The sequence below is a fragment of the Lissotriton helveticus genome, chromosome 4_1, assembly GCF_964261635.1.
Source record: "Lissotriton helveticus chromosome 4_1, aLisHel1.1, whole genome shotgun sequence".
Taxonomy (NCBI): domain Eukaryota; kingdom Metazoa; phylum Chordata; class Amphibia; order Caudata; family Salamandridae; genus Lissotriton; species Lissotriton helveticus.
The window spans coordinates 147,395,064-147,408,653 of record NC_136063.1 but is presented as its reverse complement, the minus strand read 5'-3'; the positions used below and the strand labels follow the sequence as shown (position 1 = coordinate 147,408,653).

At 42.8% G+C, this 13,590-nt stretch overlaps 1 protein-coding gene across 1 annotated transcript in view; it reads right to left on the bottom strand.

Annotated features, from left to right (window-relative positions):
• Positions 1-450: 450 nt before the first annotated feature.
• Positions 451-13,590, bottom strand: part of VPS28 (VPS28 subunit of ESCRT-I) — a 50,195-nt gene continuing 37,055 nt past the window's right edge. The window contains exons 5-10 of the mRNA XM_078686615.1: positions 11,077-11,166; positions 10,746-10,851; positions 10,049-10,150; positions 8,055-8,108; positions 6,182-6,273; positions 451-4,568 (exon numbers count right to left, since the gene is read on the bottom strand). Of these exons, the coding sequence (XP_078542741.1) occupies positions 4,451-4,568; positions 6,182-6,273; positions 8,055-8,108; positions 10,049-10,150; positions 10,746-10,851; positions 11,077-11,166 (562 nt within the window). The 3' untranslated portion in view covers positions 451-4,450. The remainder of the gene's footprint in view (positions 4,569-6,181; positions 6,274-8,054; positions 8,109-10,048; positions 10,151-10,745; positions 10,852-11,076; positions 11,167-13,590) is intronic.

Genomic DNA, 13,590 nt, shown 5'->3' with positions numbered 1-13,590 from the left:
ATTATAGGAGATAGGTCCAGCATAACTCCGAGCGAAGAGACAGATGGCAAGAGTGAAGTAGAGGATTCATCCATGTGTGGATGATTATGAAGATCTGGGTTGAAGGGTTTCATATGTTAAATCTAGAAAAGGGTACATCCAACTTTTTTAGGATTGAGGGTGAGGAAAGTCTTTTTCAAGAACATGTTCAAAAGATCTGTTCTCAGAGTGAATATATATCAGAGAGTGTTGAAGTTTTTAAGTAAATGTGCGTCTGGTCTGCATGTTGGTGGATAGAGATCACAATGTTATAGGAGCTTTCATGTATAGGAATGAAGTGGCTGTAACCCATACTTGAGGTGCAAACGTAGGGTTGGCACAACTGTTTTGATGTACATCAGATCATTCCAAACATTTATCCAAGAATTCACTATTTTTAAGTTAAAGTAAGAAGAAATACAAAATACTTAATCACAAGAGAAGGTCAAACTTTAATCTCTAATATTACAGATCTGTACAATCATAAGGAATCAGAAAAAACGGTAGAGCAATACAGACAGAGAGGGATGTCCAATCAAGGGCTCTATCAAACAACAGGACTGAAAAGAGGGTTCTTTACAGCCGCTGGCTTACGGATACTGAAGATCAACATGTGTTGACACAGTCGACTAAGTAATAGCGGACAGTAGAGGTCCATCATCCACCACGTTTGAAGCAAGTGCAAGGAGGCAGTACAGGAGCACCTGTTCACAGTATGGCTTGCACTCATCACAATGCAGTCACTGGCTCACTGTATTACAGAGAGGATGTATCCTCACACTGCTGCTGGGACCAGGAACCCTGTTGTCATAAATGAAAGCGAGGAACCATGGAGAGCAATGGGACCAGCAGTAATCCACACAGGCGTGTAGGCGTCACACCTGGTACCATCACAAACAGCAGACGAAGCCCACCATGAGGGTTGATGAAGTAGGGAGACAATGACCTTGAAGAGGATGTTGAGAGCAGACAGAGAAGTGGGGAGGCAGTGGATACAAACTGTGTAATGCACTTGGCCCCCAGAGTCCTGAGGTATCTGTAGTTTCCTCTGCACTGCACAGCACCTTCTTTTTTACAATTTAAATCCCTGATCCTTTCTTCATCGTGGGCACTAGTTTTCCCAAGTGCCCTCCCGGACAATAGATGACACCATATTGACTTTGAGTCATTATCTTTCGATGGTCAAAATTAAACTACCAATCACTGTGTTTGCTAAAGACAAAATGATCTTAGATCTTGCTTGGTACAATCCTGCACTATCAGATCTCAGGAATGGCTTGGTGTAATTCTGTGTGATTTTAAAAGGACAATTTTCCAGTAACAAGGTGCACTCACAAGTCCATGGCACTGGAAGGAGGGTGGGGTTCTGACATACCTAAAAACCTGAAGGTGATTGGCGTTGTGGAGAGATGAAGGAATAGGAACCAATATGCAGGACCTGGGGATTTACCACATACTCAGCAAGTGTTAAAGTGAGATTCTAGTGGGGCCAACCTTGGCTTCTTAGGAGTCCAACACTACAATTCGTAGTTTGTTTCCAAATTTCAGGAGGGCAGGACCATCAACACAAAGACAGAAGCCAAATGCACAGGTTTATTCCCAGATTGCGCAAGATCAAATCTGACTTTCTCTAACTTATATCTACTTTCCACTGCGGAGTCCTGAAGCTTAGGTGCCAATTTCGCTACCCATTCGACTCCAAGTTGTTAAAGTTCCTTGTTTTTCCATGCCCATTGATTACAATTCATTTCTTTTCGCTTTTTATTCTTTCAGTGGTTTTCCAACATTGCATTTTTGTCGAATTAATTTGCTTTTCCTCCACTTCAGTACACTTTTTGCTTTCCCCTAACAACAGGAGTGTTCTTTTGATAACCGCTACAGTCGGTCACTGTAAGCAGGAGTGCTAAACTCTGGAAAGTTCTTACACTAGCTGTACCAGTGAATGTGGTGCTTTTCACGGGGGTAACTGCTCAAACTGGAAAACCTTCTAAAGTAGAACGGGGAGAGCACCACTGTGCATTACTTACTGCTGCATATTTTCCCTTCCCATCATGTCTCATATCAGAGTTGGCTCCTCAGTGCTAGAATCCCATGCACAATGCTAGACACATGCATGCATGGATGCATAGTTTACCAGGTCAATGATGCATTCCATGATGTTCCCCATCACCTGCCTTCACAATTGCATACCTACCCCAATGTAATTACATTTTCGATGTGACATATTTTCACTTAGTCATTTTCTTGCAATAACTATGGCGAACAACATTTTTAAAACCAGTATTACTGCTAGTAACAAAGAGCCTTTTCCGTGACTGCAGACAGAAAGAATCTACTTATTGACAAGATGCGGGATAAGAGGAAAAGTCTTACCCCCAGTCTATCCTGCCTTGAATAGTACTGCTTCAGGGGCATGCTAAGTGTGTTAGTTCACAGTGCCAGAAGGTCTGCCTGTCAGGATGAAGTGCTTCCATGCACTCAAGACATTACGGAGTTCTTGAATCTTAAGTGCCAACCTGCCTCCTCTATCACTGCAGGAGAATTGGGAAACCCACCAGGGTCACGCGGTTTAGATTAATCTGGGACATGATCAACAACAATAAAATGTGGCCAGAAATCACAATATATAAAAGTATTCATGCAGATTCTGCACATACCCTGTGTCCATGAGCGTTTATGTTGACACTTTATTTTTGTAGTTAAACGATTTTTCTTTCACTTATAAGTAGGCTCTAGGGTTTGACCCCTGATGCTCCCCCAACTTACCCTCAACCCCTGCCTACCTACCCAATGTATTTTTGGCTGCTCCCCTCCATCGAATGAGAGCTACTGCACTAGATTGCTCAGAAAGTTTAAGCTTGCCACCAGCGAGAGGCCATTTGTCAGGTCTATATCTACATTTAATGTTGCTCACCACATTTGTAAAGGAACTTTCTTATTGTTTTTTAATTGGGATTTCCTTTCCTCAAAGCCACAAAAAAATCCAATTGTATTTGTTTTAAGAGCAGATGGAACAGCAAGTGATCAAAAAAATCCTGTGAATGTTTTTATCAAAGGGCAGAGACTGAAGCTGTTATAATGACTGCAACGGTCATGGGAACCAAGCAAGTCAAATTGAGAAGTGGCAGAACACTGCTCAGCAGCCTGGAAGCCTGCGTCATGGACACAGGTGGCGATAACTGCCGCTAGCATCTGGCTACATTGCCAAAGTAACGAAGAGTTTTCAAGGAAAATGAAAAAGGAGAAGAAGCACCCAGGCAAAGTCAGACATACTTTTACATGACAGCACGTGTTTGGTAAATTAAATAACTTTAACAATTCTTTCTGCTAAACCCATTATAAAATAAAGAGAGAGAAACACACTGAGTGGGGTTTTACTTACAAAAATGTCGAGGTCCTATGTGAATGACATCTCCATAAACGTTTCATGTTTAGTGGATTCAAAAACTACTAGACCGAAAAGGTGTGGCTCACAACCTTGAGAATAATTCTCTCAAAAATCCAGGTACCTTGAAGGACAGAGGAGAAACCTTAGCGACAGCGTAGCGGAGTTCAAGTCAACAGCAGAGCACATGGTGGCCATGCAGAGCACTGAGAGAGCAGCTATGCTGCAATGTGGCCCACTAATCCCACCCTGATGACTTAAAATCAGATAGCTTACTAAAATCGATGGAGTGCAGTTTAACCATTAGGTGCTGTAGTGCTCTATCTCTTTTGTCAAAAGAGGTTGAAAAGTCCATTTGAATGCATGGCCCCCAAGGGTCACGTAAAATGGGTCAAAACATCAGCCAACTCATTCCATCAGTTTCATAAAAGTAGAATGAAGGAAAACACAATAAAACTGCATTTAGTAGATGCACATGTGAATTAAGTTCGTAGTTTTGCTCCTCGGGGAGACCAATACAGTTGTGCCTGGTCCTACTATCGGGCAGGCACTATATCCGAGAAGGGTAACGTGCAAAAAGATACAAAATCTGGTTTTGTCATTTATCAACTTGAATAATAAACACAAGGATGGCATACTCAAAACAGAAGGGTGACTTTAAAATAAAAATAACTATTAGAGTTAATACCACCTAGAGTACGCTAAAGTCCTAAAAGGGCAGAACGACTTAGGAACATTGACTTCACAACTGGATTTGCTAGTCTTGATACTAAACTTTTCCACATTATCATTACCACCTTAACAGCAACACTGAAATCCTATTTTCTACATCAGTTGTCACAGGAGAATGAAGGTGGTAACTGGAGGAGGACAGATGAGGAAATGTGGGGCTGCCACAGGAGAATGGAGCAGTCCCTGCCAGCAGCAGTGACCCGACGGCATGAGGGACAGACATTGCATGTGTTCACGGACGGTGAAGACAGGAGATGTCTGCATGGAGCCTCGTTGGTCGGGAGGGTCAAGGGCGTCCAGGGTGCAGCCGTATGTTCACGAGTGCAAGAAGCGGTTGAAGGCATTGTAAGCGGCTTCCAGATCGAAAAGCATTTGTCTGACTTGCGAGTCGTCCAGCTCATCTGAGGCAGACATGCCACTCAGCTTTTGCAGCCTGTGGATGAATGAGAGAGACAGGACAATGAGACCAGGTGAAGGCAGAATCTAGATCAGATGCCAGCAATGCCAATAAAAACAAACAGAAACAAGAACAGTCCCAAAGCTATGAGACTGTAGCAAGCAACTTTACTTCTATCCTTCCACAGCGGATTGATATTTGCAGTCACAGGGAAGCAAGTTATTTGGAAGTAAGGGTGGTTGATTACTATTTAATGAAAAAAATAAGCCCACAGACTCCAGGGGGTATCCGGACCACAGGTTGGGAACCACTGCTGTAGTTGACTCTTCCATCTTTTTAACCCATTTCAGTGCGCTGTCCATAGCCCAAGCTTTACCTTACCTTTTCAACTGTGCTTAGAGTCTTGTCCACAGACACCCATGCAGCCTCCTTTCATGACAGAGCTCAGTGTGATGAGTTATAGAGTGCAGCTAGTTGAGTGCACCAAGTACATTTTGTATATTAAAGGTGCCGCCAAGGATATATATGTGGAAAAGCACGTGGCCAGATGACTCTCAGTCAACAGAACATCAGCTTTCTGTCTGGAACAAATAATACTCCGAAGCCACACAGACAGAGGCAGGTATGTTTAGTCTGCAGCAGCACAAAGCTACTAAATCAATACAAGGCAGATTGGTTTAGGGTAGGAGAATACCGGTAAGCAATAACAGCTATTAGAAGACAGTGCCCTTAACACTGCACTTTAGAAGAGTAGTGGTGTTCAGATTACATGTTGCCTGACTGTATACATTTATATTGCTTTTATCTAGATGGTTGTTGTTTCAATAAGGGTTACGAAGTTTAAAGTGTGATTTCTCATGTAGAAGAGCCTAGTGCGTCTCACTATAATGAAATTCCTAGCCTATGCACTGACTGACTCAAAGGTCCTCGCACAGTAACACAGAAGAGTGTAGAAAGAGGATCTCTATTGTTAGAAATCATTCCAATGGTGGCTTCGTGGTGCATAGGTAATAATCATCTAGGCTTTGTATGATTAAATTCACAACACCATGCCCTACAGATCAGTCTCTTCAACAGGATCCAATGGTCTAGTGTGTTGTAAATCTCTGCTATGATGAAGGTGTCTTAAGGTGAGCACACTAATTAAAAGTCTAACATAACTTGGGAAGACCATAAGCCTTCAGACTCATAAGTCTGCAGAAGGTTGGTGTTCTGGAAAGGAAGGGTAGATCTTGTTTCCTGGCCACAACCCTCAAAAAAATTGTCATATTGATAGAAGTGACAGAAGAGGACCTGCAGTGTCATCCCACAAGGTACAATACAAAATATAAAGAAACACCGTGGAGCGGGTTAGGTGAAGCACAGTGAAGTTTGTAAAATCAGTTAGGTTGGCACTGCACTGGTGACTGCCACCAAGATGCATTCTACTTCTATCAGAAAAATGTCAAATTGAGGAAGCTGGGAATCAAATGTATTCATTGGACGAGCATGCTAGGTTTCTTAAATTATGTAAAGGGTGTACGTCAGTTCACCAATGCTTAGAACATACAGTGCCTACATTGCATAAGTGAGGCGAACCCCTGCAAATGTGAGACCAAGACCTGCATTTGTTGAGAGAAGAAATAGTGCTTAACGTCTAGTCCACTTACCAGAGGTTGACTTTCTCTCTGCCCTCAAAGTCTGGAGGAAGATGGCTCATTCGATTCATGGTCTCCATCAGCTCCCGCAGGTCCGGCTGGATCTAGAAACACACGAGGGCATCAATAACACCTTCAGACAGTTTCAAATCACAAGGAAGTTGGCATTGTGTACACTAGAGGGCTTACATTTATCTCTTGAACTGCACAATTTGGAACATCCATGTTCAGGAAACACATGAAAAGCTTTACTGTGAGTTTATGCTCTTGTTGGGCTACTCTACTGGACTGAGACGGATCATGCGGAGTGGACGCCTTTTAAACATGAGCATTATGACCAGTCAATATATTGTGCAGTAGGGGTGAGCGATTTTACAGATATTTTGTCTCGCAAAGTTGCATAGTTCTCACAAAATATGTTACGGTCATGAAGTTCCACACGACTCAGAAGTTTGCATTAAAAATTGGTACTTTCGCAGCACTTCAGTATTACATTTTCCCGTTTTTTGTTATTTTGGCACATGTATAATTTGGCTTATCTTTACTTCTTGAGTAAGAAATCACTTGCAAAGAAACACAGCACTAGGTACGCTCTTGTATACAAAATGTTAGCAGTCGACTGGTTTCAGCAACAAAAACAACGTTTTACCATTAGCAGAAGGAAGACTCTGGAAAATACATGAAGGCCAATAATCAGGAACCACACAAAACTTGCATTATAAAAACTGTTTACACCCCTTATGTAGAGCAGTGTGCAGGTGGGCAGACATTTTGAGCACAGAGAGTGCCGCCTCCATGCAGAAAGCCTGAAAGGATATTCATATGATATAAGGCACATAAATCAAACACTCACCATGACCCAATTGTATAGAAAATATATTACTGCTGCAGCCAGTTAATAAGGGAACATCACCGCTAAGTGAGTGGATGAGAATAAAATGGCTGGATTAACTAATGAACAACACTTAACTGTGGACTCGTGCTGACAGAATTCCATCTTCAAGCATTCCATCCATCACTTCGTTATTTTTACATCTGCCGCTACAAGATCGCCGGCTATGCCCATACGAGGGTCCCTTGCTCGCTGTGCCACTGGATTCAAGCTAGCCTGGCTGTTGAGGGGTGAACCCCGAAACCGGCCTCAGGATGCTTGTTTTTGATCCGGGGAGGACCTGGCCTGGCAGTTCGGGCTGGACTATTCCCATGGGGAGCAATATCAAGACTTATTTGCATATGGCTGGGTCCAAACTGGGGTAGCATGGTGAGCAAAAAAACTGTGGAGTGGGATGTGGGCCGGAGTGATTGCCAGTTATGAGATTAATTCAAGCATTCCATCTATAACCTTGTTGTTTTTGCCCATGCTGACAGAATGCCTTACGGGTAAGCAAGCTTCTCCTAACCATACTGAAACTAGGCCCTAGGAATATGGTTTAAGCACCTGTCTTAAAAGGCTCTACTTTTGCTAGATATGAAAATACAACTTTCGTCCCACACACAATGGTTACTAAAAGAAGAACACAAGTCTGAACACCCAGACTCCCTGCAAGTTCTCACTTCTAGTGGGAGCTCCTTTATAAGCAGAGGCAGCATAGTACTGGAAGGTTATTTGACACACAACTTCAGCATACACTATTGAGAAATTGAAAATAAATACACGAGAGAATTCATAGAATTTATACGTTAGTCCATAAAAATATAATCCATCTGAAAACAATAAAAATGAAAGGGAAAATGGAGACTTTGAAAGAGTCTCCTGCAACAAACATATTCCTGGGGCCACAGGGTTGCCGTTTCTGGGGTGAAGCTTGGTAAACAGATCTTGGTTCAAACCATGAGAGAGAGGGAGGCGGAGCTATTCTCAGACCATTTGAGGATCTTCTCTTACCTCATCCATGGCTCTGATTTCCAGGCGCAGCTTATCCATGACTGTGATGAAGAGCTGGAAAATAATACAGACCAGATGAGATTCATCACAAGCAAGGTGAGCAGAGGGGGAGAGTAATGAGGACAAGGGAAGGGTACAAGTAAAACAGAAGAAGAGCAGAGAAGGGGAACACACAGGAAATGTGGTGTCCAACACGGGTGGTACCATATTTATCATCCTGGCACACTGCACCAGTAAATGTCTTTGTTTGACTGTTCCCAGGTCATAAATCAGTGCATGGTAGGCAGAGCATGCTCAATGCTGACCCCTATCTAGTGGAATGCTTCCTACTGGATGTTTCTTAGACAATATAACAATGAGGAAAGTAATAAAACCATGCTGCTTGCAGATTGCATTCTTACAATGGCTCGAAGAGCAAAATCTTACGATTTCCCTATGGCGCCACTAACTTATGGGTGTTTATGCACTTTGCAAATACCAAATAAATATGAACAAAGGGAAGAGAAAAATATATAAAAAATAAAGTATTGCAACCAGGTAGGGAAGATGGAATAAGATGCCAATCACATAACATAGTAACAAAGGATGGAAAATGAGGAAATCCGGAATGATAAAGCTGGCAAAGAACACTGGGGAAGACACAGTAGAACGAGGGAGAGAGAATTTAAATGCAACAAGGGATCAAAGAAACGAGCTGAGAAAAGAACAAAGGAAATAAATTGAGAGAAGAGGGAATCAGCTATCAAATAGAGAACACAGCAAACATGAGCAAACAGAGGAGAATAGGAAACAAGATATAAAATACAGAAATCAGGAGGAAAGAGGGAATACGAACACTGAAAGATACACATGGTGGATAGGACTGAGAAAAAGGAGAATGAGAACAAACACAGAGACTGGAGGAGGCCAAAGAAAGAGGGAATGAGAGACAAAACACAGGAACTGGGGGTGGAGGGGGAGAAGGAATAGGATATTAAACACAGAAACTAGAGGAGGGCATGGGAATGAGATGTCATGCAGCAATCAGGTGATGAGTGAGGGAACATGATATTACACATAGACATAAGTTAAGGGGTGGTTGGATACTACAAGCACGGAAACAGAGAAAAGTGTGAGTAACGTGTGACACAGCAAATAGTGGATGAATAAGGGAATAGGATATCTAACAGCTAACATAAATTACAGGAGAAAAGAGAGGATCTGCTATCATACACATCAGGAGAGGGAAATGAAGAAAGCGAGGGATAACAAACACAGCACCTGGACTGGGAAGAAAGGGATGAGGAAAGAGGCACTAACATAGCTACCCAGGAAAGAAAATGAGCAAAGAAGGAATGCGCTATTAAATACTGAACAAAGCAATAACGTGAGGAAACTAAGGAGAGTACGACACACATCAACCATGGAAGGAGACTGAGATAGCAAACACTGAAACCAGCAGAGGGAACGGAGAAGAGCGAATGAGATAGCAAACAAAGCAATCATGGGATGAACCTCATGAAAGAGAGAACGCAATGTCAAATACAGGAACCAGTACAGGAGAAGAAAGGAGATATCAAATAGTGAACACAGCAATGATGGGGATGTAAGTATGACACACATCAACAATAGAGGAAGACCGAGGAAAGCCAGACAGAAAATACAACAACCTTGGGAGGAACGTGAGGAATTAGATATCAAACATAAAAACCAAGTTAGGAAAATGAGGAAGGCAGAATGAGATCTTAATCACAGGAGTCGGGAGAAAAATAAAGAAGTGGATAACAATAAATGAAACAAGGTAGCCAGGGAAGAAAGTGAAGGATGAATTAGACCATAAACAGATCAACTAGAGTTGAACTCTTGAGGGTGCGAGGGGGGGGGGGGGGACATATAAAATCCTAGCAGGGGAGAAAACTAAAGAGAGAGGGATTGATATATTAAAAGTGAAAGGATCTAGTGACTTTAATCAGGCTGTGATGAAGAATACGCAGGAGTCTGTCAATTGTACTTACAGAAACAATATCAGCGATGCACCGGTTCAGGTTACCCTTATCATCTTTAATGGTGATAGGACGATCCTCTTTTATTCTCTCCATAGCAAGAGGACAGTCCAGCTGCAGAGAACAAATAGTACATTTAACGTATGCACTGTCGAACTACAATCTAAACATGGAGTGCAGCAGTTAAAGTTGCAAAATGAATGTGATGTGTCAGAGATCTTATGATAAGACATCTTATCATACTAAATTGTGACAGTTGTCTACACATACAGTGTAATGTTTGCAATAAAAGATTATTAAAATCCTATTCCTTAAAAACAAACACCTTCTTATCTACTTGAACAGCATCCCAGTGAAGCACAGCCAAAAAACAATGGCACATTCATTTTAAAGGATATTTCATTGTTTGAATAATAATAATAATAAAGGAATCTTATCGTGCGCAAACTTAGCCCAATGGGCGTCAAGGCGCCTAAATGATAGTCCGAATCCAACATCCTAACCCGAATGAACTGGTTCAAATAAACATATGGAGTGCTGACAAGTGACTAAAAAGAGCTAAAACAGACAAACCAAGCGGAGTACGAAATAGGCCAGTCAGCGAGAAGATCAGAATAAACCCTGCAATAGTTAGGAGGAAAGCACAATCATCTATCAATTTTATTTCACAGTTTAATAACTGGACTAAGATGCACACAGCCCTGCTCACCCGGTACTTCCTGCAGAATTCATCTATGGATCCCACCTCGGCACCCTGCACCTGTTTAAACGCAGCTTTGTACTGGACCAGCAACCTGGAACATGCAGCGGTGTACCTGGGGTAAGGATAGAAGAACATGTGTAAGAATCAGGGTGCAACCGTGGCATCACTTCAATTTTCTATGGGGCTGGTGTTAAAAACAATAAGCAATGAGATTAGCAGTCAGAGTACAGATAGACAAAGATTACGATTTAGCCTTAGGATTAGTATGGGTGAGGTGGCTTTTTTTACAGGACAGATCAATACTAGCGACCTGCTATGAAACTATTTATGGACTTACTCGCTAGGAGACACACAGTCCTTGATGTAAGCCTTCTCCAGTGCCTGCAGTGTCTTCACCACAGCAAACAGCTCAGCCATGTTATCGTATCTAAAGGAGATAACATACTAGTTAGGTCACAAAACATAAGTCATTAGAGCCGTGCTATACAGCGACAGGTCAACCAATCGTATGTGCAGAACCACTCTTAGCATTTGCCAACATCATTTGTCAAAATAAATGAATATTTTTTTATATGTAAGTACTGATTCTTTGAGTCCTTGTTTAAAGGCCTTGAGCAGCTATTTTCTTTACTGTATTCCACAGCTACCACCAACAGGTCTAGAAGTTCTCCCACCAGCAGCACCACCACCACCACAATGTATCAGGCCTTTTCCACCTATGCACCCAGGATCTGGAACAACATCCACATATGCATCAGGACCTCCAAAACACTCATCCATTTTAGGAAAGAGTTGAAGACGTACTTCTTTAAAAACACTACATCACCATGTATTAGCTGTCCACAAAGCAGCTACCTCTCCGATCACTCATCGACTTTATGCTCATCTTTGACCAGAACTCCGCTGCCTTTTGGCTACGATCACACTATACAAAAAACACTTACATACAACACAACCATCATCCTCTTTTTCAAAACTACCTCCAACAACGCCTCTACACCACCAATTATATTGTGGGACTATTCAACACCAACTGTTCAAGGGGGTGTTCTCACACGACCTTACGTACAAGAGGAGATCTCCCCCACCTCCATCAGGTGCAGAAGAACTCCAGCTTCCTCCATTTTTAGACGCAACGCTCCCACCAACTCCACATACAAGAGGAGCTCTTCCACCAACATCACTAGGTCTTCCAATCACGTCTAGCTACAGAAGGTTCTCTTTCACCAATACCAGGTGCAGCTGTCTCACCACCTCAGTGTCTAGAAGGGTCAACCAGGTTTAGGAGGGACTCTAACATTGCCACCATCAACGCATCCAGGAGGAGCTCTTCCACTGTTTCCAAGTACTGGGCACCTCTCACACCATCAGAAAGTGTGGAAGGAGCTCACTCGCCATACATCGTTTAGTAGGACCATGCTGGAGCTCTGTATGAGCTCTTTAACCTTTACGCAGCTCCTGTTGCATCATGCCCATTCTCCACGTCCTTTCTGGCCATGCCTCAGGAGATGCATGCCGATTGTTCGTTCATAATCTGAGAAGTCTCAGAATTTCGCCCAAATTTGGGAGGCAGATGCTAACCTTTCTCCATGTCCAGAAAACACTTTGACCTTTTTCTAGTTAAGGAGGTGGTCTATGATCTTTACTCCTTTTCCGCAACTGCCTGGCCTTTCTTTAGTTCAGGAGGGCATGCAGAGACTTTATGCCTGGTCAGAAAGAGCTCCCTGAAATGTATCTAATTCACTAGGTGCTCTTAGAGCTCTCCTTAACTCAAGGGAACTTATTTGACATTCCCCTCATTCAGGATGAAGTCGTGACCTTTTCCTAGTTTGGAATGAGCTCCCTGACCTTTAGCTAGCTCACTGTTGTTTACCCTTTTGATTTCTGTGGATTCCCACTGAATCAATGCTGGAAATAGGGGACCATGGACAATGCGATTTCTACAATTTGAACCTCATAAAAATACACAAAACTACAGAAACAATTATACATATAACAAATACACACATTATGAAATATTTTAAGTGACAAACAAAAAATGTACAAAAAATGTTAATTTTAATGGGGCAATTGGAGCTTTACCAAAGTTCTTTTTTTTATTTTTATTTTTTTAATAACAGGTTTTATTTGTCATGGTTCACATAAACTGCATAGCTCCGTATTCCAGAGACTAATGCACACATCAATTATGCAAAAAGAATGACATTGACATTTCTGAGAATGAATGAACTATAATAGAACAAATTCCCCCCTCCCCCCGATTGCGCTCACATCTCCAGAGAAAACTACAATACCTCAGGAGCAAAACAACAAGCCCATCATCCACCCAACACAGTCCGGAGCTCACATACCCATCAAGCTGACAAGCAAATATCCCCCTCCAGCGGACCCAAATCTAGTCCCCGGTAGTCTGCCCACCTTTTCCAAATTTTATAATGCTTGCGGGGGCACCCCCTAGCAATGAAGACCGGCTGCTCAAGCCCCATACAAAAATCCATCCCATTTCTCCAGGCAGCGAGTGACGGGGCCCGGGGCGCCTTCCAAGCCCTGGCAATATCCCTCTTTGCCAACATGAGACCTAGCAACAGCTATAGATCCTCATAATATGCTGCAAAGCTTTCTACGATAGCTGGGGGCTCGAGAATCGGTGTACCCATAGGACCAAGGACACACGGCAGGGGCTGGGCGTGCAGGGTGCCCTGACAGAGGCGGTGGAGCATCTTGCTTGATTTGTCCCCCCATTGATCGACCCTACTACACGTTGCCAGCCAAGCCTGACGGGCCTCGTCCATCAGTAGGGCTGCATATTGTTGCTGGGCCAACACTAGTTGCCGTCTGGCAGGGCCGCCGT